Below are 26752 nucleotides of genomic sequence, written 5' to 3'. Positions count from 1 at the left end.
TCTCATCCATTTCAGTGGCACAGGAAATATGAGTTAGTTTTTCATCCATTTCAGTGCCTTGAATCAGATCCTCATATAGGCACTGAAAGAAAAATCCATCAGACTCCATATCAGCCCCAATCAACATGTTCCTGTTAGTGGGGAAAGCCTTACAGTAAGATGTGCCATGCTAAGACAAAGACAAATCAAACAAATCTTTATTCCTCTTCTACTCTACCTGCTTCTTCCCTCCAGGGCTGAGGATTTGTCACCCCAAATCTATCTGGGGATGAGGAGTGGAGCAAGCCTGGCACTGAGCCTCAGCTGGAGTGAACCTTGCAAATGGGGTCAGCTTCCCTCACGTTTGAGGATGAGGATGAGCCTTCATACCCTGTGATCCTACATGCCCTGCAAGCCTCTCTTACTCAGTGCAACACCTGAGCACAGAGGGGTCCCTGGTTGTTGTCTGCAGGTCCCAGATTTTCCCTTTCAGGTGTAATTTGGTGGCATTAAGACCAGGGCCTGCTTTTCCCACCACTCAGTAGCCACACTTGCCACTTAGGCTAATGAAATGCCCTTGTTGCCTATTAGCAGGCAATTATCCTGTGAGATTTTCAAGCACTGCATCTCTGTCATTTTTTGATTATTTGCCGTAAGAAACAGCATAATCAGTGGCTGGAGAGCTCAGGAGAAGTCTCAGGAGCCAGTCTGCAAATCGTGCCTCCCCTTCCTTGGCTAAGCAGGGACAACTCACACGGAACCCACAGACCCAGTGCCTTTTGTGGGGTCAGAGGAGGATGTGCCAGGAAAGTCCTGCCTCACTGGAAAATGGAGAAGTAAGAGAAGCACTGAAACCTGGGTGGGGTGACAGAAAAATGCTATTAGAAATAAAGTGGAGATGCAGCTCCTGTTAATTCAGAAACACAGAATTTTGCCAGCTGAGATCCTACAATTTCCTTTTGTACACAAGAAAAATAAATAAGCTGAATCTATGCAAAAAGTAGCCTTACCAAAATATATATATATAGATATATGAGCACATCCTATAAACTGCCCTTTCCTATCCCTCCCCTCTCCCAGTCAGGTTACAAAATTTTCTTCCTTTGATGACAGCAAAGAAGCCTGTCTGCCTAGGTCCTCACCTGAGGCAGTCTGTAAGAATTGGACAAGCCATAAAAATGCACTAATTTTCACATTCCTAATCTAACAACACTCTGGATCTTGAAAGCCCAAAGTGCCTGACTTCTGGGGGTTTATTTTCTGCACGTTTTCACTGTTTCTCAGTGCGTTGCCAGGTTTGGGCAGCAAAACGGGGTGGGAGGATTTTGCATTTCCTCTTGGGTCTCTTCATGTGCGTGCTGCTCTCCTGCCTGGATTCAGAAGGTGGAAGGGAAAGTGTAAATGTCTATTTTCTTCCCTTTTCAGTGTGATTGTTCCCTAAACTATCCCACCAAATCCCTGGTGACCAGTAGTGTCACTATAAATGGGGATCACTGCAGCGCCTGGTTGACTTGGGCACCTTATGGATCTGGGACACCAGCTTCCCCTGCCCTCCCCGTGTCAGCTCTGGCAGCTGTGGAACTGGAATGTCCCCAAAAATATATGAGGGTGGTTTCCACACACCTCTGCATGCATGCAGCTGTGGCTCCAGCAGTGATGCATCCCAGGCAGCCTCATGGAGAACAGATCAGGGAAAAGATTCTTCTCATCATAATTTTGGTGAAAGAGAAATCCTACACCGAAGTGAGAAGAAATCCCTCTTCAGTTAGCTTTGGGCTAATTAAAAATAGTTCTCCTTACACAGCTATGAGAGTGAAATGGGGTTAAACCCTGTCTAGCTCAAATATCTCATTTTCAGGACAATCATGGCTTGGAAAGCCAAGGGCTGCCTTAATCGGTGTCACTCTCTATATCTCCTGTAACTTGAGGTCAGCCCAGCACTTATCAGTCATAATCCATCTCACTGAAGGAGAGGCAGGTACTCAAATCACCCTCTGCAGATTATTCTCTCCTCTCAGTCCAGGCTGCTGCTCATATTTGGTGGCTGAGTCTCAGATGTCTGTGCCAGGCAGGGATACCTGGGTGCACCCAAGTGAAGAGGGAGGTCACTGGGGACTTTGGGTGGCCTCAGCTGGCTGCAGAAAGAGCATGGGCTCTTTCTGCAGCCAGTCACTGTAAGCCAGCCTTGGGGCCTGCTGCATCTTTTACTCCAATGCAAAGATGTCTTTGTGGAGTATTGAGGTAACAAGTTAAATAGGTATTGCCCATATCTTTTTTAAAAAGAAAGGAAAAAGATATCGCCAGCTCCAACACAACAAGTTTGAAGTTTAGATGACACTCGCAACCATTTGCTCGGACAAAGGCATGGAGACCAGGTACCAAAACCAGAAAAAAATGTATTCCAGTCTTCGTAGACGTAATCACTGTTTATGATATTTGGTTACAGAGGCAAGTTAGCAGAGGATAAATCCTACTGCGTAGAGATTACTAGAGACAGCCATTTAGCAGAAAGTAAAAACCCCTGGGGAGGAGGAACTGCAGAGATGAGCTACCCCCAAAATTCACCTTCTTGGAGTTTTTGCTACACTTGCTGCAGTCTGTGCATGGCCACTCAAAAATGACCTGGCCAAGATGTTGCTGGCTGAGGGTTCAGCACTGCCTGACGTGACACAGGACAGAGCTTCCCTACACCTCAGATCAGCTCGGCCGTGCCTGGGGATTTGTGTTACAGACCGAGGGGGAGCAGCGATCCTGCCCTGCAGCCAGGGGAGCGGGGCTGACCAGTGCCGGCCGTGCCCGCTGCCTTAAAGAGGCCTCGAGCGTCGCGCCCGGGCCTGAGCCGCTGTTGTTCCTCTGCTCCTCCCTCGAATCCCCCTAAGCCAACACCCTTTGCTAAGACCGAAAAACATTTTCCAGACGCAAGCCTGTGTACGTGTGTGGGTGGGTGGGGTGCAGGGGACTATGAAAATTTCAAGGCGAGGTCTGACATCCTGGCTTTCTAAATATAGAGGACCTGAGCCGCGGCTCCTCTCACACGCTAGCAGCGTGCTTTCTCTTTCGAAAGGGCCCCAGAGCAAATATTGCACTGGCTGGGAGAGTGAAAAAAAAGAGAAAAAAAAAAAAAATAGAAAAAAATTAGCCCTGCGAGTTGATTGCAGCTCCCGCGTTCTTGCGCAGAGTTGTTGTTTAGGCAAAGCTCCAAGCGGTGCCCACGCAGCGGCGGCCGGGCCAGCGAGGCGCAGATGGCCGTCACATGAGGGCTGGTGGCAGCCCCAGCGTGGGGCCAGGCCTGGCCGTGCTTCCCCTTCGCCCACCAGCCCTGGCCCTGTAGCGGCAGCAGGGCAGGGACAGGGCACGGGCCCTGGCGGGGCTGAGAGTGTGACATTTTGGCTCCCCGGGAGGCGCCGCGTCTCGGTTCCCTTTTCGCTGCCGTTGTTGTTGCTTCGTCATTTGCATAGCACGACATCAAAATGCCTCAGAGCCTGAGGAAAGTGGTGGCTGCTGCTGTTTCTCCTTTTAAAATCCCGAGCAGTTATCCATGCAACACCATCACTCTGTGTGTGTTCGGGGTGGAGGAGCAGGCATGACACCAGAGGGTGATGGCCTTTGGAAAAGTTCTGCAGAACTGAATTTAATCGAGACTGATGATCTCTAAGCCAAGCTATAAAATCCAGCGGAGAGTTATATCCCAGTAATAGACCCTATTAGAGGGTCTAGCACAGTCTATAGAAAGGATCTCCTCTCTATTAAATTCTCTAGGGCTTGAGTTCTCATTTACACAAAGGGCCCTTTTAGCTGTGTAAAATGGCCATGAAGTAGGTGTAAAGATGATTGATGCCGTCTTTACAGCCCCTTTACACTGGGAAAACAGTGTAAAGTGGCCAGGGTGCAAATGAGAATCACACCTGGGTTTGTGAGAGTAAATTAGATCGAGCTCTTCGCAAATTCTGTGTTGTCCATAGAGGTTTAATCCTACTCCTTTCTGTGGAATTCACCTATAAGATAAATTTCCTAGCCTTATAAAAAATTGTTTTCTTTTTCAACATCTCTGTCCTTTCCAAGCCTTTTAGTCCCAGTCTTTCTCCTGGTGCAGTCCAAGTGGAGTCTGACACTGGGGAAAGGCTGGGAGGTGTCCGGATATGCTGTGGTAGGTGAAAATCCTTTAATTTGTACCTTCCAAAATTCTCAATCCAAGCAAAATACACATTGTAAAACCATACCCAGGGGGAAACCAGTTCCTAAACCTTCTGTGTCTGTTTCTCCACCTCTCCTGTTTTGATTTTATGCTCTTGAGATACATAAAAATGAAATGAAGAAGTTCATCTTTGCTAGATCGAAATGCCCCATATTTATTCATTAAGCATCTAAACCACCAACAGAATACACGATGAATATTGCTTTCTTCCAGAGCAAGGGGTTAAGCTGCATTGTGCTGATTAGCAAACCGAATTTGTGGCTGGAAGTGGAGGGTGAGCTGATATGGAGGTGCACAGCTTATTAAGTGGAGCAGGCTCTGTTATCCAGACCTCCCTTCTCCTCCCTGCCTACACGCCGAAGGCATTTACAGCAGCTCTGTGATCATCCCCGCTGTGTCTGACGTGCCCCAGAGCAGCCCCAGCAAGTCTCAGCCCAGGGGTGAGCAGGCAGAGGCCGGGCACTGCCAGCCCAGCCCCATCCCCTGCACCTGCAAGGTGATGGGAGACGGAGGTGAGAACACGTGGGTGAGGCAGGGGTCAGAGGATCAAGGAGACAAAGGGCAGCTCTGCTGGAAATGCTGCTGGGCCAGGGTGGAATGCTGCACACCAAGCTATCCCCTGAGCAAAGGGACATTTTGGATGGGTGGGGAATCATGCCCTGCTGTGCCAGCACAGCCTTGCTCTTGCTGTGCCAGCCATCTGCAGTGGTGAGGATGGGGGAAGGCCCCAAAGCTCAGCTATCATTCAGACTCCCTTTGATCCCTTTCCTGCTTCTTGTTATCTTCTGTGTGGAGAGAGCATCCCACATTTTTGGCTGGAGGGAGGGCCAGAGGGTCGTGAAGGTAGGAGGAAAGTACATCCTCTTCCCTGAGCTTCCACAGAGAGCACGGCCGGAGGTGTGTGTGGGACGGGGGACAAACCTGAGCACACCACAAGGTGAGAGGCACCCCTGTGTACCCATCTCCAGGCAGGATGGCCCTGCCACAGGTCCGTGAGCACTGCTGGCAGCACGTTCCACCAGAGCCATGGGAGATGGGCTGGTTCCTGCCAGATCCACATGGATGGCCCCAAGGATGAGTCTGATACCACCAGCCTGCTATCCCAGTCCTCTCCTGCCTCAGCTTGCCCCAGCAGTGCCTGGGAGGCAGACTGAGGTCTTTGGATGGATGGTGACACAGGCACCATTGCAAATGTGCCCTGCAGCCAGGCTTAGGAGTGGTTGTTACTTTTAGGTGCAATAAAAAAGGTCATTTGGAAGCAGATCTCAAAACCTCTCATGTCCTGCAGCTCCTCGCTTTGTGACTTGGCAGAGAGTGCCTTGGTGATGCTATGTCTGCTCCAGAGGCACTTTCCATGACTAAAACTACAGCCCCTACACCCAGCAGTGTTCTAGGTGGGCCACAGGAGACTTCACTACACTGTGATCTTCTGACCCTGGAGGCTTGATGGTCTAGCCCCAGGATGATGTGTGATCACCATATGGAAGACAGGTTTTTTTGGTAGGATTAGCGCTCCTTAGACAACTAGGTTTGTGCCAGTCTGGGTTTTTGACTTTTTGATGACTCTTTTTGCTGCAGAAAGTTGGCTGTTCTTTTCTTTAAAGCCTTATATAAATTTAATTTGCTTCCTCCTAGCTGGTGATTATGGCACAATTTTTCTGGCATGTGATTGCTCCACCCCACCTCAGAGACATCCTTGTTCTGGCTGGGATCGGGAAATTCCTCGTCATGGCAGGGTGTGAGCACCAGCTGGCTTGCCCTTGCACAGATATGGATCAGGAGGCAGTGCCAAATGCTGCCAATTAGGAATTGCGCTAAATTTAGCTGTCCATGCTGTGCAAGTGGAAATGGCAGTTCAAGGGACAAACCAACGTAGTTGTCTTGGTATAAGGCTAACAAGATGTAAAGCACTTCTAGAGCTGCACTTTCAGGGTGAAAAAGCACTGCTTAAATATGCTTTGTTTTTCCATCCTCATTAAGAAATCATTATTCTGTTGCCCTCATCATTATCAGAGATGTCTTTGGGAGACTGGCAGTCTCTTCTTGCTTCCCTCCCTCCACCCCATTTTAAAAACATTCATTGTTGCAGGGATATATCTTTCAGGGCTGTTGGCCCAACTCCACTGCTGGTGTGTAAGGCTGATTGTCTTCAGAGGAGTTACACCAAAAATGCATTTGGCCTTTTGTGCTTGAAGTATAATTGGTGGAACTGGCTAAAATCCGGGTTTGTCAGCCTGCAATTAGAGCATTATGGACATAGTTTTTAACATGACTACAGATTTAGAGTCCCTCTACTTTAGGAGTGCAACTCAAGGTTCCTTAAACTGATCTTTTCTCCCAAACATCAGAAATCTGCCTGGGATTTCAAGCAGGGCCCACCAAAGAACCTTCAGTGAACTCACTCATATTTGTTGTTTATTAGTAATTGGGTTAGGTAGCCTATATCAGTATTCACTCTGAAAAGTTATATGTCTATTTTATATGGCAGCCATCAATATATTCACTTTGGTGTTGGTCTCAACCTGCATTGGAAGAGGTCTTGACCTCCCTCATCCCTGTCTGAATGTTAAATTCCCATCAGGTTAGCATGGATTACACCCAGAGCACCAAGATATGATATATTCCCAAAGCATGTTCCCACTGATATAATTAAGCAGTTTGGATCAGATCCATATCTGGTAGAAATTGGCATAGCTTCTCTGAAGGCAAGAGGGAAATGGACCCTATTTTGTAATGGCTGTAGCCCTGCAGATGAGTTCCCAAAGATTTTATCCATGGCTATTACAGATCCTCTGAGGGGAGCATTTGTACAGCTGCATCTTTAGGACTCTGTGACCTCTGGCTAATCTCACAAGAAGCCTTTTCTCAAGAGCAGCCGTACGAAATGCTCCCAAAAGGATTGAAAAATCAATTCATTAAAGCTGTGTGAGCATTTTTCCTCATCAAACACCTTCCAAGGGCCCATCCCTCTGCAGTGCCTGTGGTGACAGTTCCCATCCCTGGCCACAAGCCCCTGCCAGCCCAGCCCAAACCCTACACTTGCTGCCCGTGGCCCTCAGCTGCCGTGAGAGGCTGGAAGCAAACGCCCACGTAGAAGACCTGGTAGCGGTGCTTCCACACCACAAAGCACATCAGCAGGCACACCAGGGCTGCCACCAGGTTGAGAGCCATCTGCAGAAGGAGGTATAGGCTGAGCATGCTGGTCAGGCTGCCACAGTCGGTGTCCTGGTACACGAAGGTGCGGCCCAGGGGGTCTGCAGTGTCCAGTTTGCACTGGCAGAAATCTTGGGTGGTGTCACAGGTGAACTTGGTCAGCTGCAAGTAGTGGTGTGCAGCAAAAGCCACTGCCAAAACACAGGCAACCAGAGCCAGGGCGCTCAGGAGAAAATACAGCAGCTGAAAGAAAGGGGGGAAAAAAAAGAGATAAACCCTCTTTTTCCAGCCTCATAGAGATTGAGGAACTCACAAGGAACACAGCACAGGTACTTTGCAGGGAACCCTCAATGTACTGTCTGGAGATTGGGTGCTTCAACAACTGCAAGGCTCCTTGTGATGAGAAGTTCAGCAGGTCATCTCAAGAACTTGCCTTGCATGTTTTATATGATCATTGCCTTGCAATTTGGAGTCCTGGGGAGAGCACCAAGGAACTGGTGTGTCTATACATCAAGAAGCTTTCTAGAGAGGGAGGGAGAATTTTCCTCTCCAGTCATACCTGCATTGACAGGAGCCACGGTCATCAGTTGAGACAATTTAGTGCCTGGAAGCAGAGCTGAGTAGACTGAGCCTTGGGCTGCCATCTTACCCCAGGCTGTGCTGAGCTCTAGGTGTTTTTGAGACTTTGCTCATGTCCAAACAAATCTGATTTATACTTGCAAATCAGGCAGCGGGGTGGCTGATCTCTCACTTTAGGCCCTGTGGGTGCAGCCAGCCTTTTGTTTCCCATGTCCCACTGCGGAATGGGAATGCAGATCTCCACAAAAAAAGTGTGTGCTGTGCTCAATCTGCTTCCAAAACCTGTCCCATAAACATGGGGAAGTCTTTCACAGGCATGAAAGGGCAGCAAGCACCTTTCTTTTCCCAGTGTTACAGTGTGAGAAGGACAAGGGTCTGCTCGTCACCTCCACTGCTCCTCACAACAGTGGCAGCTTAAAAATAGCGTGGCTTTTATCAAGGGTAGCTCTGCAGAGTCCACCTCCACAAACACATGGAAACTGGCAGCAAGTCAGAGCCTTTGACACTCTGGGATTCACCTGAGAGCTTTGGATACCAGCACATATGGGCTTCCCTTTGCTTTTGATAGCTGGAATTGGCAGTTGCTTCACAGCGTACAAAATATGTGTGAATGTATATTAAAATCATGTTCTGTGTTTAGCCAAAATTGCATTTTTTTGGTTCTGTTCAGCACTGTAAAAACATTTATTTTCCTTGGCGTCTTATCTGTCAGACACATGGCATGGTTGGGAATCTGTTATTTTAAACAGCAGATTCTCTCTCTCTCTTTCTCTCTCTTAACCTCAATACTGCAAGCAAAATATCAATATAAAAGCTTTTTTTTGACCTTGAAACTCCAACTATGTATGTCTTGATAAAATTCACACTCCTGGTGTATTTATCTTAGAACTACACTGTGAATCAATTTTCTGTTAGGTTGCCAGCTTGAAAAAAAAATATTTGGGATTATTGCAGGTCCTGAAGCACTATGTACGTTTTCCCCCTCCTATCACCAAATTCTTACTGAAAGATCTTAGTTTCCAAGACTTGGCTGCTATTAAATTTAATTACTTCCCCTGTGGCCTTAAACCAAGGGCAGCTTCAAAATGAGGGTGGCTCTTATTAAATGCAATTACTTTGTCCCCTCAGCTTTCAAGGGAAGGGTCCATGGGAAAGGTGAAGCTGGAAAATGGGGCCACCTCCTCATATGAAGCATGCAGAAGATGGAGTGCTGCTGACTGATGGACCCCCTCCAAACCAAGATGTGGTAATTCATAAGCCAGTGGCATTGTTTTCAAAGATGGTGCAAATGTGTTCGATGGGGAAAACAGAAAATGGACAAATGTTGGTTCTGTGATATAGAAGTCCTGGTGGAAGTCCCTGGATTCAGCCCAGCAGAAGACAGAATCAGGCCTCCCTAATAGATGGGATACTAAGCCAAGACTGCACCATGTGCCTGATTCTCCCTTGGCAGGCATTTTATTTAGCTAACAACTTCTATCCAAAGTCAGGACACAACAGCCTAATCTATGCTCTGGGTACAGCATGGGAAAATTTGTCTGTTGTGTTCCTAAAGGGAAGGAATCTCTGAATCTGAATACACAGGCAGCTCTTATGATAATCCTTGGAGGCAAAGGGACATGCATGGGGGACTCAGGGCAATTTCCAAAAAGCTTATTATTCTCACAAAATGTTTGCAGAGGAATCTCTCTGCGAGCTGCTGAAAATGAACACGTTCCCAAATATCAAAGGTGAGCCAAATGCAAGCACTGCCTCTGAGGGAGCACAAGACAGTGAGTGCTGAGATTTCATCATCAGATTAATCACATGCCAGACCTGGAGGCAACTTCAGCATCACAAATACAACTGTGTGGTGGGCTCTGCCCAGGAACCAGGACTTGCCACTGGAAAACTGGTTTTTAACAGCTTCAGAGAGACAGGCACTGCAATTGCTGCTTAAATAGAAGGAGAAAAGGGAAGTGGGGAGAGACAATGTACAATGACCTCAGAGCATGGCACCTCATCCTCCTTCGTGTTCCTCATATGAGGAAGAGACATTTTAGCAATATTTACTGGCAATAGTTGTCCTCTGTGACTAAATTGAAATAAATAACAGGAAGATGGATTAAGTTCCTCCTGGAAAACGCTGCTCATAGTTATCAGAGGTGGAAGCAGAGAGGTTTGCAGAGGTGGATCAGGAGGCCATTTCTGAGGGTGGTGGTGGCTCAGGCATGAGCCCCTGCAGGGAACAGGAACCGTGGTGTGTCACGGCGTGGGCTGGGCATGTGGGAGCAGAGGGCGTCACTACCCCGGGCTGCAGGGAGTGATCTGTCAAATGTCAGCACAGAGCCCAGGAACTCCACAGGATGGCTCAAGATTTTCCTGTGTGGCACTCACTGGCTGTTGCTGTCCCCCTGAAGGGCACAGCAACCTTCTCTTTGGGTGGCCTCCCTTTCTCAGGGACACATGGCATGCTGCGGGTACCCACAGCAGTCTCAGGAAGGGACTTCTGCCGAAAGCAGTTCTCACACCTCTTTCTTTAACAGGATCCAGGGCTCATGCAAGTGTGAAATGAAAGAAGCAGCTGCTGAGAGGGAGGAAGGCAGAGAGAACTGCACAGGTCTCCTCCTGTTTTCCACCCCAAGGGAGTCGCTTGCAGTGGTCAGAGGGTCACCTTGAGGGATGATCCAAATCCCCCAGGCCTGTGTGTGTGTGTGTGTCTGTCTGTGTGTCTGTGTGTGTGGTCCTCCTCTACAGTGATCCTTGGGCTGTGCAAGGGACCTTGGGGTGCTTAATGCACTCCAGGGAAGTTCAGCCTGGATTTTCCTGCAGGATGATGCTTGGCTGATGGGAACCAGATATCAGTGTGAGGGCAGGACCTGGGCCACACCCCGTAAGGATAGTCGGAGCAGACTGGGCTGAACCCAACTGCAGGGCTTGATGAAGCTTCAGGCCCCCAAGGAGAAAAGAACAACCCTCTGAACAATCTGTCTCATGACTGCACTCTTGCATCCTCAGTCTTGTCACAGCTAATGCTTGTTTTTAGTTCAGAGACAGCCTTTAACTGAAATTCAAAAATTTGAGAAGTGATACTGGAGATGTAGATGAGTCCTATGTGAATGAAGTCCTGGAGAAGAGTTTTAACTCCTCCTTTGTTAAAATAGGTATGAGCCCTTCAGACAGAAGCTTTTTTTTTTTTTTTTTTTTTTTTGGTCCTGTTATCCCAAACTGTGGGATAACAGCTCCCAGCAGGGACATGGGACAGGAAAGGTGAACAGCCTGGGAATGATGAAGTTCTGTGGCATGCTGCAATAGGAAATGCTGGGAAGGGGGATTTTGGGGAGGAGGGTGCCTTCGGTAAGCAGCAGTCCATGGGCTATTGACTGAACCAGGGAGATTTAAGCTCTGATTCTGCCAGGTGATGAGGAATGGCTCATTTTACATCACCTCGGGAGCAATTCCAAAATGTCTGTTTTCTTACAGGGAATGATGGCTCACATTCCTTACCGTCAGGGTGGGTGGCAGAGAGAGACATCTGAGCTGCCCAGCCCGACATGCCCTTCCCAACACGAGGGATGACTCCCTTCCTGCCTGGATGCCAAATTCAATTTACAGCTGCGGGGCAGGCAGTAAAAATCCTGGTGTGGCAGCCCCCGCCCAGGCCAGTGACCTTCCTTGGGGGCAGAAAGGTGACAAGGGACAATGTAGAGGCAGCCACAGGGCAGGCACAATTGTTCTTCTCCCTTTTTTTCTTTAAGTACGAGAGAAGCTCGAGAGAGACACAAAAGACACACCGGGGTCTAATTTCTAAGGGAGGATGGATGCCAGGGTTTTGAAAAGCTGCTCCTTGCATTTTGTTTCCTTCTGCCTTTTTCCAGCTAATAATCACTGTTATTTTGTGCTGCTTGCGTCGGTATTTTTCTCGGTTATTATGTGTCTGCAAAATATTAAGAGCCCTGAAAATTACAATAATAAGGAAAATAGCCCAGGAAAATGGTGTTAAAAACAAGCCTTCTCAGCCTTGCTCTTCTAGGTGCTCACCAGTGTCAGCAAAGCAGTTTTGGAGACAAAGGTGGGGTATGGTGCAATTCCTGCAATGAACAGATGGGAATTTGCTTTGTGGGAGAATGCATGTCCCTGTGCTTTCCCAGTACTTTCCCATTAAATATTAAACCTTGGTTTAAGTGGACTCATTTTATGCCACCTTACTTCTTACCCTGCTCACTATCTCCACTTAATATACTTAAACTCTCTGAACACTTCCCAAATTATTCCAGCTTTGTCTATATTCCTAAAACATGGTGAATAAAATGGTATCTTGCTCTGATTTGAAATGTTATTAGGGTTTCCCCTTTATAGGATACAGTTTCTTCCTTGGCTGCCTGGAAAGTAACAGAAAACCATTCCTGCATTTCAGGTGCATTTTCACTTCTTTTCCTGTGGTCTTAAAAATATCCTCTGTATCAACTTTTTTTATTATATTTAATGACATGAGAAGAAAAAAAAATGCTTAAAAAATGTTCAGGTACCTTCACTGTGAACTGTGCACACGTCTTCTCGTCAGGCTGGTACGAGATACAAAGCATAACAAATCCCACTAAGGCCACCACACAGACCTGCAAGGAGGGAGATGTAAAATGTGTCAAAGTTAAAAAAACCCTACAAAACACAATTTCCCCCCCTCCTCCAGCCAAGACATCTTTCTGTGTTTGCAGAACCATAATTCAAGATGCGGTGTGGAAGCAAAGTCATCAAAGACACAGCACAACAACAGCCCCCAGGATGTGTGTTGAGTTTTTGCCCACACAACCATCCAAAAAGAGCAGAAGGTTTCTGAAGTTGGGCTTGCAAGCTCGAAGAGCACCATCCTATGTAGCTCTGGGTGCTGACAGGGTTTTTATGTCACCCATGCAAGTTTTAAATCATTAAACCATGGCTGCCACTGGGTAAGAAGCAGCAGAGTTTATTGCAGAGGCTTTCACCCTCTTTTGGAGTGGACACCTCACTAAAGGGGATATCCATCTCCCTTGCAATCTGAAACTGTGTTTTAGCCCTGTGGCAGTAATTGCTGAAGGTTAAAAGTAATGGAAAAGTATTTGCACTCTTGTTTATTCATTTAGCCGTATTTATTATTATTTCTGGATTTATCTGCAGGAGCAGGTACTCACAAGTTGGCGTTTTCCAGGCAAGAAGGGGAGATCCTCCTCTGAGGAACTAGCCTAATGAATGTGATTTGCTTTTTTGTGTTTAGAAAACACAGTGTGTCCCCACACTGTGCTAAGCACTCCAGTCAAGTGCTCTCCTCTCCCACTTTTTGGAGAATCAGTGAGCAAACCTCACAGGAGGACTTAGGAGCAGCAGACTGCTGCTTTTTGGCAGTTCATTCCCTGGATGGAGGAGTTGGGTACCCAAGCACGAGGTGAGGGCTCCCTGTGGGGCTGGATCTGGGCGTGAGAGAAACTGTTGGCAGCTGGAGCTGTGTTTGGAGAAATCTGTGCGTGTTTGAGTTGCCTTGGAAAAGCATGCCTTGAGTTGATGGCATGCACGTGTTTTTAAATGACCCTTCAAATCACACCTTTAAGAGCCATTTTAGGTGTGATAAGCCTTAGTGGGGACTTTGGATGAGATCCGGCACTGTCCTTTCAGTGGTCCTCTCTCCATGCAGGGCCAGGAGCAAGTCTTTGCCTCCCTGCTAGGAGCACCTTGGTTATAAACGGCAGCTGTTAAATTCTCAGTGACTGCAGCAAGATTCTATATTTTTTCCACCCACTCCATTTTACTTCTGGAGTTTGAAAGAGTTGTCATTAATTTGAGACTGCTTTCCCAGAGCAGTGGGATTTGCCTTCTTTGGTCAGAGCCACATGTGAGCTGCCTTTGCCAAAGTAGGGCTATGCCATGGAGATGCCTGCAGGAGTGTGGGGCTCCATCACAGCCCCATCCCCACCTGCATGCCCTGGAAGTGCTGCTCACATCCAGATTTCCAGCTCCACAGGGAGCTTGACCTGCAGTGATAAATGCCCAGCTGTCCTTTTGGACAGTAATGGATAAGTATGTTCCTTTTATGATCTGCTGCAGAAAGTATCAAACATTTTGCATCTGCATTGCTGGTGCAAGGCCCAAGGCAGCAGCCCTGCAAAGGAGAAGTACCTCCCAACACACACAGAGCCATGTCCCTCAAGAACCTGGGCAATTAGTAACACTTTTCCCCATGAAGTTTTATTTCATGTCATTTCAGTGGGACATGAATAGGAAGTATTGCCTGAGAGCATTGCTAAAGAATGCGTCAGTATTATTTACTCCTTTCCATGTCATGTGTATTTATTTTCTGGTCCTGTGACTTACACACGGCCTCCAATTTATTTGTTTCTTTCTTTCTATTGTTGACAGCAGTAGCTGACAGGGTTGTCTGGGGAAAAAACAACCTTTATTGTCAAAGGTCCTTCAGAGCTGGGTTTTTTTTGCCCTGTAGTGCTTCTGTGTGACTGAACCATGTTTTATTTGTTTTATTTCTCAGGATTATGTCCTTGGTCCCTTGCACCATAGATTAATCTTTTAATTCAATTAACATGCCCATAAAACTTAAATCATAAGAAATCCTATTGCTGATAATCTCCAAATGATAAATTCCCCCAGTGCCAGTAATGGCTGAAGGAGACAACCTGCAGCAAGAACTAAAAAAAAAAAGCTTAAACACACTCTCTTAACATCATATCCCCAAAATTCATGACAAATCAAAATCATAGGGGCTCCTCACATCAAAGCTGGACCTAAGTATTTTCAGGATCTGGTGCTGAAGGATCTTGTTATGAGCAATAAATCAAATTTGCCTTGCTTCAGTTACACTAGTGGGCATTTACACTTGCATGGACAGCGAGCCAGATTTGCCTCCAGGTGACTGCCATGAGACATCATGGGACTGTTCCCACTCCCTCCTTCCCCTTCCATTTAACCACAGAGGGCTGACAGGGCTGCATTCATTTCTGAGGGCAGAGACCAATGCTGGAATTTTCTCTCTGCCATCAAGTGCCTTGGACAACTTTTGCAAAACTCCAGCTGGCTTCACACGTGGCAGGATCAGACCTCCCTTTTCAGAAAGCTTCCCATACAAAGGGCTATCAGTTAAAAGCAGCTCCATTCCTGCACACGCTTTCTAAAGTTCCTCTGGGATTTAAATAATATACTCAGGGACACTTGAAGAGGCACATTTGTAGAGAGGTATTTATAAAGGATTACACTGGGTCAGGATTCCGGCAAGTCTTGGCCAGGATATTTCAGAAAGCTTAGCATTTCTTTTATAAGAACACAGTAACTTTTTTTTTTTTTTTTTTAAACCAGAGATGTATGTTTTTCTAAGTGGCAGTGAAAAATAATGTGGCTGAGAATTATGACCCACATATGTTTAACATTTCAGCTCTTTAAAGGTAAATTCACTCCTTGGAGGAAACCAAAGCGTGGAATGTTTATATAGGAAACAGCTCTATGCTGCTATTTTATACATTATTAATAGATCAGCTCTGAATTACACCTGTGAAGTGTAACAGAAAAACTATAAAAATCCACTGGTAAGTGTTTTTTAGGAGCCTCTAAGTAACTATAACAGCTGCAGGCGTGTTACAGGTGCTGTTGATGCTGATTGCTAAGCAGCATTAGGTAATCCCACATCCTGGTGCTGCAACAGCCACTGCCACATCCCAGTGTGAAGCACACACTTCCCATGCCTTATTGACTGAGCACACAACATAAAATGGAATTGAACCCACTTCAGCACGTGCTTGCCACCAATCGATGTGCATTTGTTACACAAATAAAACAGATTCTTTGAGACCTGCAGGATGGCATTTAATTAGATCAGCTCTGGTCAACTGTTACCCAGAAATCCAGGAATTTGCATTTCTGTGCATGTTTCAACTCGAGTTTATTTCAAGATCCTACTTCAAAATTTCCATATGGACTAACACACCCCTTGCTGAATAGGTAGTGACGTGAAAGGTTATCCAAGGGAAGAATTTAATTTTGGAAAGCACTGCCTAGAAAAAGACCCAAATGTGATACAGAAGTATTTAGGAAAGGTAGAAATTTCATTTTGCTTAAGGCACACCCTGTGATCACAACCCAGGAGAACAGCTATTTACTAACACTGGCTGAAGAACTTAAATATTTAGGCTGTACAAAATTTTTAGTAATATTTCTTTTTGGGGGGAAGCAACAGACATTCCTCCTATTGGGCAGGAACACCTCAGGGCTGAAAAGTGACTGAAGAATTCTTGGTTTTTTAAGCCACAGTCAAAATAGGAAGAGAAGTTTTCCAGCTTGCTCCCACCCCAAAGAGTGCAGGAACCTGTTGTCATGTTATCCCATCTGCTCCTGCAAGGATTGAGCACAAGGTGTACGAGGAGCACAAGGACACCACATGTCAGGGCTGAGGAAGGTTGGGTGTAATTAGGGGAAATCTGAACACGTAGGGCACAAATTTCCGCTGCGGTTTGCGCTCATTATCTTTGCACGCTGACATATTCATGTGGTTTGCTTTATTCCGACAGATTTCAAAACCACAGATTGCTCTAATCTGTCTCCATCTCTCCCCTGTATGCTTGTGAAACTGGTTTTCCTTTTGTTATTGCTACAATTTTAGCCCAAATGTAGAATAGGTGGTTTTCTCTAGTGAACTGCCTCCTACCCAGAGCATCTTGAAAATGTTGGCTGGTAAAGCAGGAGGGCTGGGAACATCCACCAAGAAGTGAAGGCAGGAGACAAAAACCTGGCTCTAAGGAGCATCTTGGGTCTGTGCCACATCACACGGCAAATGCTGCAAATGCTCACAAAGGCACAGTATAGCTCTTTGTATGGGGGCTTCATTAGCAAAAACCTCCTGTCAAAATTTTTAGGGGCAGAAAGCAAACACACTGCAGGACAAAACCTCTCCCAGGTACACCTTGCAATGCCACACAGCACTGCTGAGACCCACAGGAGGACTCTTCCTATTTAATGAGAATGTAAACTCAAACTTCAGGAGGAAAATTACTGTTAATAGAATTAGGAAGACAACTCCATTATGGACAAGTTATTTTGTAGTTGCTCACTTGGAGACACTGGGGATCTCTCTGTTTTTAGGGACACAGGTAAAGAATGATCTCTTGCAGCTGTCCGAGGAGTTTCTGGCTCTCCCTCAGAGGTGATACTTGGTTGATGGTTCTCCCACCTTATCAGATACAGCAAGGCTTAGCTCCTGTCTACACCTTTGGAGAAGCTGCTTTATCCACCAAATCTAACACTCCCACTGGACACAGATTTTGATGCAGGAAAGAACCTGTCCCTGTTGGCTTTGCCATTATAAACCTGGATCACCTCTGGTGCCAGACATCTCTACAGGCTGCTGCAGACAGCAGCACTGAAGTTCATTGGCTTTATGAGGTTTGAGTAAGCTGTGATGAAAATGGGTGCTGCAGGCAGCTTTCACTGCCAGCTTTCATCAGCCTCAGGTCAGCCTGGGTCTCACTGTCACGTGTGAAAGAAGCCAGTCTGCAGCTCAGAGGTACTGTGCCCTAATTTTTTTTTACCCCTTACAGACTTCTTGTTAAATTTAAGGACAATTTAGTTGCATATAAGTTATTTCCAAAAATAATGGCAATAATAATGCAATAATAATAATAATAATAATAATAATAATAATAATAATAATAATATCATCATCATCTAGGAAATCATTCTTTCAACAGCGATTAACCCCACAATAACTGCCCATCCCTGCCCCACCTACAGAATAAAATAATGATGGTACTACAGGTTCCTTCAAGCCATGCAATAACACCTGCTAGCAGATCCACAACTCTCTCTTAAATCCTGTAAAGTCATCAAAACCCTGCAAGAGCATCTAGAATCAAATGAAATGCTATTTTTTCCATAATAATCTTTGCTGTTTAGGTCAGTTGCTTGTCACTTGTGCTAAGGTAAGATTTCACTCCCCCAAAGGCTACAATTGCTTACACAGCCAGGAGCTGCAGTCCATTGCTGCTGTTAAACCAGAAATACAGTCCTGGCTGAACAAAAGCCTGAGGGATCAAAAAAATAAAATAAAATAAAATTAAGAGTTCACAGAGCCAGCAGTGATTTTCAGCCTGAGGAGTGCAGCATGGCTGAGAGTACTCATGAACACCACTTGTGGCTTGGGGTGTGTCTGTGACTGTGAAAGCCACCATCTCTATAGTGATGAGGCTACCTGGGCTGGAGAAACCTGCTTAATATCCCTCTCCAAATTTTACCTAGGCTTTTTGCACAAATTCCAGCCAGGAATTCTGCAGTCAAAGTGTGGGCTAAGCCACTGATGGGTCCAGGATTAGATCAGCCCTGGCCAGGTATCAGACACACCTCAGGTGTGCAGTTACCTTCTCAAACCATTCCTTCAGAGTGTTTGAACATTTCTCCCCATCAAAGTTTTCCACTCCACACCTGAGCAAAACCAAAGTGTGAATTTCAGTTAATCAATGCATGGTTACTCTTGGAAGAGGATGAGATTTAAGGGCAGAGAGTTCTGAAGGGTCCTGCTCTGGTGCTACACATGGTTCTAAGCAAGCACTGGCCTCTTCTTCAAGGCAGTCCTCCCTTAAACCTTTTGATGTTTGCCCATGGCTAACTGAAGGTAGCCTGTACCAAAAAAATATGGATGCCTGCATGACTTTTTGATGGCACCAGGTTTCAAGAGTCACCTTCTATTAGAAATTGAAAATGTTTTCCCTAAAAACAAGCAAAAGTTATAGTGACATAAACATTTCTGATTCCAGGTAAATGAAAGTTGATTAAACTGCTTTTTCAGTTAAAAGTTTTGCACCACACAGCCCCACATCAGCCTCACCTCCACTGGGCAGAGAAGCCAGTGCTTGAGCACTGATGCCAAAAAGCCACAAGCCATGGCCACCCCTTGAGTAAAGGGACCCTCTGGCCTGGGGAAACACTGGGGAGATAGAGAAAGGCTGGAGCAGGGAGAAGTGTCAGAGCTTCTGGGCTGGGGGCTCAGCCCATGGCAGATCTTTTGGGGTGCTTTTTGCAATAAAATCAGTGACAGCTGGAGCCCCAGTTGCTGCCTTGAACTGCTTGTGAATCAGATTTTTAAAAATGTTTTTAAAAGTCCTAATTTTATGAACATCTATACATATACATTTAAAATAACTTCCTGATAGAAATAATAAACACCCTGGATAATCATTTCTGATGAGCACTTCTGTAACTTTCTTAACTCCCTGAGTCTGCAAAACAGGGCTGGAAAGGGAGCTTGTCCATGAAAACTCTGATACTCTCCACTTTTGATCGCAGTGGAAATAATCTAAAGTAGGTTTTTCAAGGAGAAATACATCGCTACTTCTTCTGGGTGTCAAAAGGCCACAAGCTAATGAAAAAGAATGAAAAGGATACCATTAATATCTACTGTCTCTGCAACACTTTTCATCCCAGGATCTCAAAGCAAGGGGTGAAGGATGGCCACTATTAACCCCACTTTGCAGGGGAAATAATGAAGTCTTAGCAAGGTTAAGTAACTTGCCCATAGCTATGCACCAAGCCAGTGGCAAGACACAGGAAAATATAAAGTCCTGCACTCATGAGTGGGTTTGTGAAGAGTTTGTCCAAGCTTCTGCAAAGCAGCAAGAAGGAAGAGACTGCCAGGGAGTCCAGCCTGCAGTCTGGGGAGCTCAGGACAGGTCTCATGGGCACCTTCACAGTAACAGGTTCCAGGCAAGTGAAACAAATGCTGCCCTCACTGCTTTTACTGCATTTATCTGCCTGTCCTTAGCAATGGGGGAGAGGCTTTTTACAGGGAATAGGTTGCTGAAGCTGAAGCAGAAGTGGTAAATCCTGAAAGCTTCGTAGTTTCTGTCCATAAAATTTTCCTTTGGTTTCTGACTCATGCCCCACGCATTTTTGGACAAATGCATTTTAAGTGGGTTTTAGCTGCTTTTCATGGTGAAGTGCTCTGGGTGCAATGCAAGTTGCATATCTTCCTTCTGCAGGGGCTCAGGAGGGAAGGGCTGATGCTCTGGGGAGGAAGCCCTGCAGGCTTGGAGCCCTCCTTCACTCCCTGTCAGAGGATCACTGGCCACATTTATTCCCCAGGATGGTGAACCCAATCCCTGGCCTGCTCCAGCCAAACAAACCTACACAGTCAGGTTTTGAACCCATTTAATTCTGAATTCTGAAATGGGAATTCTGATTCCCATTCAATTCAGACAGCTTTGCCTGGTTTTCCTCACTAGCATTTTCCACTGGCTGCTCCTCTAAAAACAGTTCCTTTCCATTCTTGGTAATGCACTGAAGCACTTGATTTTCAGCAAGGAATGGTGTCACCATTTTGTCACTAATAAAGAAGAAAGAAAAAACCAGCTTTCAATCAATCAGGGTCTATTTAACACATTAGCAATTTTCCTTCATTTTTCTGCCATCCTGCATTAACAGCCGTGGGGTCAAATCCAGCCTGGTGTAGTTCCAAAGGAGTAACACCAGGAATGAGCTTCACCCATTACATCTAATGTTGCTAAAAAGGTCTCGATAATAGATTTTTTAAGGTCTTGATTCAGAATACTAATCAAGTCCTTTAAAAAGAGCACTTGAGTGGGATGCTACTAAAACAAATATGCTCTGCTATTTTACACCACATCTTTCTGTCCTGTTGCTCATTTCTGTGTGAATATATGAGTTTTGGGAAGCCACTTCATGCCATGAGATTTATTCTCAAGCAGCACATGGGTCATCCATCCCCTGTCTAACACCTTCCATGCAGCTCAAAAACCAGCCCACAGGACATCCAGCCACATGCAGCTCCTCACCAAGGGTTCTCCTTCGTGGACCAGTTTTCCCCAGCTCTCCCGAGGCCAGTCCTCAGCACAGTCCCCACCACAGCTCATCAGCAGCACCCTGTGACTGCACACCTGGAATTCCCAGATCAGCAGCTTCTGGCTGTCTCCACCTGATGTCCCAGTGGGCACCAAGTCCCTCCATGGAGACACCACAGCACAGGAGCAAAGCAGATGTAGCACGGTGTGGCACCTGCTGCATTTTGCCCCTCAGATGTGCTTTGCACTGCTCCCGTGGTACCACAGCCAGTGCTCCACACAGGCTCTGGGGCTGCCCCACCTCCTCATCCTCTCCTTTCTACCACCAGTTTCCTTTTCACTTCCCTCTGACCTGGTGCCAGATCCCTCCTTCCTTTCTGCTTTGGGCTGAGGGTACAGGAGAGCAGTATGGTTGCCCAGGAGCCTGCCTGGCCATGTGCCCCCAGCAGACAGTCCCTGTCATCACCCTGAGGGTAAACAGAGGGGCACCAAAAGCCAGTTTGAGCCACGGATGAATCAAACCACGCTGGAGTGTGCTGGTGACTCAACATCTCACCAGAGTCCCCAGGTGAGAGTCACAATCTGACTCAGAGCCTAGGTGCAGTCACCCTTCCCCATGGGGCTGCCCACAGCCTGCACTGCTGCTCTCAACAGCCAGGGCACCCTGCAACACGAACCAAAACTCCCACAGTCCCAGGAAGTGTTTCCCCAGGAAATGTTTCCCCAGGGATTCCCCTGGCTGACGAGTGCAGAATGTGCCCACCAACCACAGCTGAGAGCTGAGTCTTGCTCCAAGTCAGGAATTAGCTCAGGAACACACATGGAGAATTATTCCTGATTTTCAGGGGGGAGCTCTGAAAGTGACAGAGCTTGGCCTCGTGTGGGCATCTAAATGTCACTACTGCTGGCAGCTGCTGCTAAAAACAACAGGGGTTAGAGCTCTGTTTTCAGAAAGCAGCGACTTTGGTGGGGTTTCAGGCCTCCCCAAGGGAGGCCAGCCATTTGTGGATGTCTCAGATGAATGCTGCTGGGGCACTGATGACATTCACATAGGCCAGGGCTGCTTCCTGGCTTTTCTCATGTCCCTGGCTGTACATTAGTTCAGTCCAGCTCACTTTCCCCACCTTTTTCCAGTGAAAAAGCTATTTCAAACCTGTGATAGCAACAGTGCTGTCTGGAAAAGACATAAACTGACCTCCAGAATCCTCAAAATAAACAGGAGTGACCATGCTACATATTGCTGTTTTATCATTTGTATTCCCCTCTGGTTTGTAACAGTCAAAACTTCCCAGGAGGAAATTCCTCTTCCAAGCAAGGGCAGGCTCTTGCTCCACAAAACACCATTAAACTCTTGGATGCCTCTTCAGTCAGAAGAGAAACATGAAGAGATGAGTCAGAGGAGCTCTTCCTCTGGGAGTTCAGGCCCTGCTCCTTCACCCTCTGAAGGGATGCCCAGCAGGATTAACACAGCAAACCCCAATCAGTTCAGATGCTCAGATAATCTTCTAACAACAAATTACATTTACAGAAGATGCTCCCATAGCTGTTCAGAGCTTCAAGAAATCTTTTCTCTAAGTACCTAAACACAAATTTGTTTGCTGGGAATTCTTCCAATCTGACAACACCCAGGACTGTGCTAACACATCAGGGCATATTTTCAGGACATATTTTCCTGAAACCTGTTGTCTAGGGAAGAAATCTGTATGCTTAATTATATCCATGGCCTATTCCAGGCTCATAATCACTGACCCTGTCCCTCCAGAGGTAAACCTCACATGCCCAAGCCCACAGCCAGCAGAGTCACACCATGGATGGCACCACACACCCTGTCCCCAGCCCTACAGGGGACAGGAGTGGCTGCTGCTGGGGAATCACCCAGGCTTCCCCAGCAGGACTGCCTCTGATTCACACCCAGCAGGACGCTGCCCTCTGCCCAGTCCCCCCAGCCCACACCGCGAGGCTGGTGTGTCACTCCAAAGTGACTCGGCAGGAGCCCCCAGCAGGCCCTGGGAAGGGCTCCCTGTCCCTGCCACGTCCACCAGTGCCATCCCCTTCCCCATGGCCACGTGTAGTCAGGAGCAGCAGCGGGAAGAGGGTTAAATCCCAGCAGTTCTCCAGCACAGCACAGCAAGGAAGCTCCAGAGCAGGCATTGCTCTCCTCACCCAGCTAAAAGTTGAGAGTTACAGAGTTATGCTCTCAAATCCAAAACCTGATGGCTATGGTTTGGTGGGCAAAGAGGGTAGGCAGCATAAGAAATTAACACTTTTCTTTTCAGCATCACCAGGCAGGAGTTCACTGCAAAGCACAAGCTAATACATACACCCAGTGAACAGCAACCCTGTATTTTATTTCAGGTCTGTTGGGTACTGCAAGGAAGAATACGAAAGGCTGTGTTATTCTGCAGGAGCAGTTCTCCTTGGGAAAGTATAGCTAGACACTTAATCCCAGGAATATTTATAGTTAGCATAACTCAAATGGTGTCGTGCATGCAGTTGGTTAGTCTAAAGTGGAGCGTCATGCAGCTTGCATTAATGCTGGCAAAGGCACTTTATGGAGAAACAGACTTTATGCTTACAATTATCCCAGCCCAATATGGAGTGTCCCTGACAAGCAGAGAGGAGCTGATGCCTGCCATAAGGAAGCCCAGCACTGTTACAGAGGTGCCTAACGCCAGCTGCAGCAACGCAAACAGCAGCGGGAAACGGCAGCCACAACAAGTGTGGGATTCCTCCTCCTGGCCAGTTTTGGGATCCCCCTTGGCTTTCTTCTGCTTCTTCCTCTTCATCGCGGACTCCTGCGTCGAGCCGGCGCTTTTCTCCCCTCCGGGTGCCTTCCCTGTCTGGCTCTGGGGGTTCGGGGACGTGCCGTGCCGGGCTTTCTTCTCCTCCTTCCCCATGCCGGGGGGCTCTGGGCTCTCACGTGCTTGTGTGTGTGTGCCCAGCCGATGGGGGCGTGAGTTTTCTGCCCCCCAAAGTTTCGCTTTGTGCCGGCTGAGTTGTTCCTGGTATTTGAATCAAGGAGGCTGAACAAATATGGAAAACATTTGGAAGCAGATTGTCAGAGCTTCGAAATGCCACATATAGCCCGGAGAAGGGGGGGATGCAAGGGGGGTAGCGCACTGCCAACGTGCAGGCGCCGGCTGTGCGCGCAGCGGGCCGGGCGTGCGCGCTCGCTCGGCTCCGCAGGTGTGAGCGCACCGTGGGGGCCGGGGGACGCACGGGCAAACAGCAGGGCAGGAATTCCGCACCGCCGGCTGCTGAACAGCAGGGAGATGTGCCTCGCCAGGGAGCCGGGAACGCTGCAGTGCCTGTGCAGGGAGCAGGCAGGAAGGAGCTCATGGCACCGGGGCTCCCCTGGGGGTTGGCGGCAGGCGGAGCGTGGCTGAGGGCACCCACCGGCACCGTGCCCGTTCTACACGCCCGCTGAGCCGCTTTAAACAGGGGCGTCCCAGGGGGAGGGAGTTGATCGCGTGTACGGAAAGTACGAAGTAAGTACAAATGAAAATACAAGTTAATGTCACGGGGAGCCAAAAGGGATCCCGTCTCTTCCCAAAAGTTGCAAAAGCACAGCTAGGCATGTGATATGATGAAGCAGACAGGGACCAGCGGTGAGGACTGGTGCTTCTGGGCAGCAGTGGAGCAAACATCTGCTGAGCATGTTTCCAGGGCTGCAAGTTATCCATAGCAGAAAGATTGTTTATGTTACCTAAAAGACAGAGGGATGTCTTATTGTGGACATGTGGTCACTGCACTTCATCCGTATGTGGGCTCAGGCTGGTGCTTGGAGACAGCACAGCAACAGAAGTGGTGGAATTTCTCCTGAAATACTAAAAAATTGTTCTGTGGCTGAATCCAGCGCTAGGAGCCCTGGCAGAGCCTCTCAGGCACTGGAGGGGCTCACCCATGGAGGTGCCAGCAGGACTGGGGTCTGCAGAGACTGAATTCTGGCTCTCTGAAGAGGAGGGAGCAGGAAGGAGGTGGGTGCTGAGTGGTGCCATGCCAGGGCTGTGCCAGCAGCCCTGAGTTCAGCCAGGCCACTGTGCACAAATCCTGCAAGGGAAGACCAAGGGAAGCAGGGAGCCTGTGGGAAGCTTTTGCTTAGCTCAGGCCAGAGGAATTACTCAAAAGCTTAGGGGTAAACAGGTGCTTAAATGCTTTGCTGGCCTGGGGCCAAGTGTGTCCAGCCTGATGTATGGCACCGCTCCTCCATGCATGCAATTCCATGTCCCGGCTGGCACAGGGACACCCCGAGGACACGTGGGCTCGTGCTGCTGCCCCACTGACACCAGTGAGAGAACCTTAAATGGTCCAGCCAGCCCTGTCCCCACCACGGGGCTGTTGCAGTTGTTTTCCTTTTCCACAGAAGCAGACAGCAGGAGCAAAGCGTTGGGAGGAGACGGGCAGGTGGAAGGAAGTCATCAGTGCCTGGAGAAATCCCCACCAAAATCGCCTTTGGATGTGGCACAGCAGCTCAGCTGGGATTGGCCAAAGTGGTGAGGTACTCAGAGAGGATCTTGCACATGCTGGTATAGCATTGAGGAAATATTTCCTCTGACACACTGGCACTGCCTTCTGAGAAACTACTCCATTTCCAGCTCTTTATGGCATTTTAACAGCAATGAACTGTGTCTTCTGTATTAATAAATTATGATGTCACTTTGTTTTATGGATTAAGCAATATCCTCTTTGGTTATTTATAACACCAAACGGATGAAAGAAAACTAGAAACAAAGTGGTTTCAAATGCTTTCTGCACACATTGCTCTCGTGCTACATCCACAGAGAGAGATTAAGATACATTGTTCAAAAAAGGAAGAGGAAAATAAACAAGAGGTGAAAAAAAATCCTCCTCCTCTAGTCGTGTTGCATAGAGTACCATGTTTTCACAGTTTCCCACTGAGATGTTTTGTCACTATCATTCTCTTTTTAAAATATCCTTACAATAACTTGCACTCACGGGTGTATCTTGCCTCTCAAAGCCACACACAACTGTATTTAACCACAGCTTTGAGAAGGACAGGGTGTTCAAGGATCATCACCAAGGTCAGACCAGGAAGCAGTGGCAAAGCTGAGGGCATGTTTAAATGATGCCCAGTTGAACATCTATCTTAATAATGATTAGAGTGAAATGAAGTTAGAATTTTCTTTTCCTTTATGTCCATCCATTTCTCTGGTTCAATCCCAATGATCTTTACTGTGGACTTTCCCCCAGGAAAATCCCTTGTTTAGCACCTGGATTTGTGCTGGCAGCTGGATTTATGATTGCTGTTTTCTCAAAGGGGCCAAAATCCAGCTGCTTTATTCATGCCGACATTCATATTGGTTTCAGTGGGAGCAATTGCCTGAGGAGGATGAACAGGATTTAACCCAAGGTCAATAAAATTAACAAGAACTTACCTTATGGCCAATAACAACCATTGTTTATCTCTGGGCTGAAGAATCTCTGGTAAAACAGGTACAGTACAGCAAGTAACTAATAAATGAGGCCATGCCCAAGGGCAGCAGCCGGAATATCTCCTACAGGCCATACGTGGGGTGTCCCCTTGGGTGCCAGATCCCTGCACCCCTTTTGAAAATTCCAGCTGGTGCCCAGATGCCTTGGGGCAGGAGAAGTCTAGGCCAGCTCAGGGGACATCTTCTGTGCGGTGACAGAAAGTTTTGGGTATGAAACCATGAAATGTGGCCAACATAGAGCAGAGTTGCCTTCTCCCAGCTGTTGGGTCTGGAGTAGCTGTGCCACACAGCTTTTCCAAGGAAAACAAAGACTTTAGTTGCCATCTACCCTGGTCACACTGAGACAGGGAGCCTCTCCTTGGCTCCTTGCACACTTAAAGGCATATCCATCTTAGAATCCCACCATTTCTAATCTCTGCAGCAATACATGGCTATTTAGAGAGAAAATTAAGGGTCAAATCCATTGAAAAAACTCCAGGCAGGGATATTGCTGATTTTAAATTATTAAACTGTGTGTACCAGAGGTTCTTTTGCTGTGGCTAGCTGTCCCTGCAAAGTCAAACTCAGATATCTTACATGCTGGGAAGTTTAATGGG

General features: G+C 47.3%; 1 protein-coding gene across 2 annotated transcripts; it reads right to left on the bottom strand.

The window, feature by feature from the left end:
- Positions 1–4303: 4303 nt before the first annotated feature.
- On the bottom strand, positions 4304–23998 carry SSPN (sarcospan). 2 transcript variants are annotated; one of them, XM_059846042.1, is made up of 4 exons: positions 23902–23998; positions 23280–23726; positions 12415–12501; positions 4304–7570 (listed from the first exon to the last, which is right to left on the bottom strand). In XM_059846042.1, the coding sequence occupies exons 2-4, from the start codon at positions 23598–23600 to the stop codon at positions 7208–7210; spliced, it is 771 nt and encodes a 256-aa protein (XP_059702025.1). In that variant the 5' UTR covers positions 23601–23726; positions 23902–23998; the 3' UTR covers positions 4304–7207. The 2 variants fall into 2 exon arrangements, with proteins under 2 accessions (XP_059702025.1, XP_059702024.1); XM_059846041.1 differs by lacking the exon at positions 23902–23998 and having other exon boundaries at positions 23280–23775.
- Between the last annotated feature and the right edge of the window lie 2754 nt (positions 23999–26752).

Source organism: Haemorhous mexicanus, chromosome 5 (genome assembly GCF_027477595.1).
Source record: "Haemorhous mexicanus isolate bHaeMex1 chromosome 5, bHaeMex1.pri, whole genome shotgun sequence".
NCBI lineage: Eukaryota > Metazoa > Chordata > Aves > Passeriformes > Fringillidae > Haemorhous > Haemorhous mexicanus.
Note: the sequence above shows the minus strand (reverse complement) of the source record. Positions and strands in the feature narration are given on the sequence as shown.

Bases quoted from the DNA above. Each gene is read 5' to 3' on its own strand.
- SSPN (XM_059846042.1), bottom strand. From the start codon at position 23,600: ATGGGGAAGGAGGAGAAGAAAGCCCGGCACGGCACGTCCCCGAACCCC. The intron at 12,502-23,279 runs GTAAGCATAAAG...CCCTCCTTGCAG, and splicing joins CATATTGGGCTGGGATAATT to GTCTGTGTGGTGGCCTTAGT. The intron at 7,571-12,414 runs GTACCTGAACAT...CCTTTCTTTCAG, and splicing joins GTGCACAGTTCACAGTGAAG to CTGCTGTATTTTCTCCTGAG.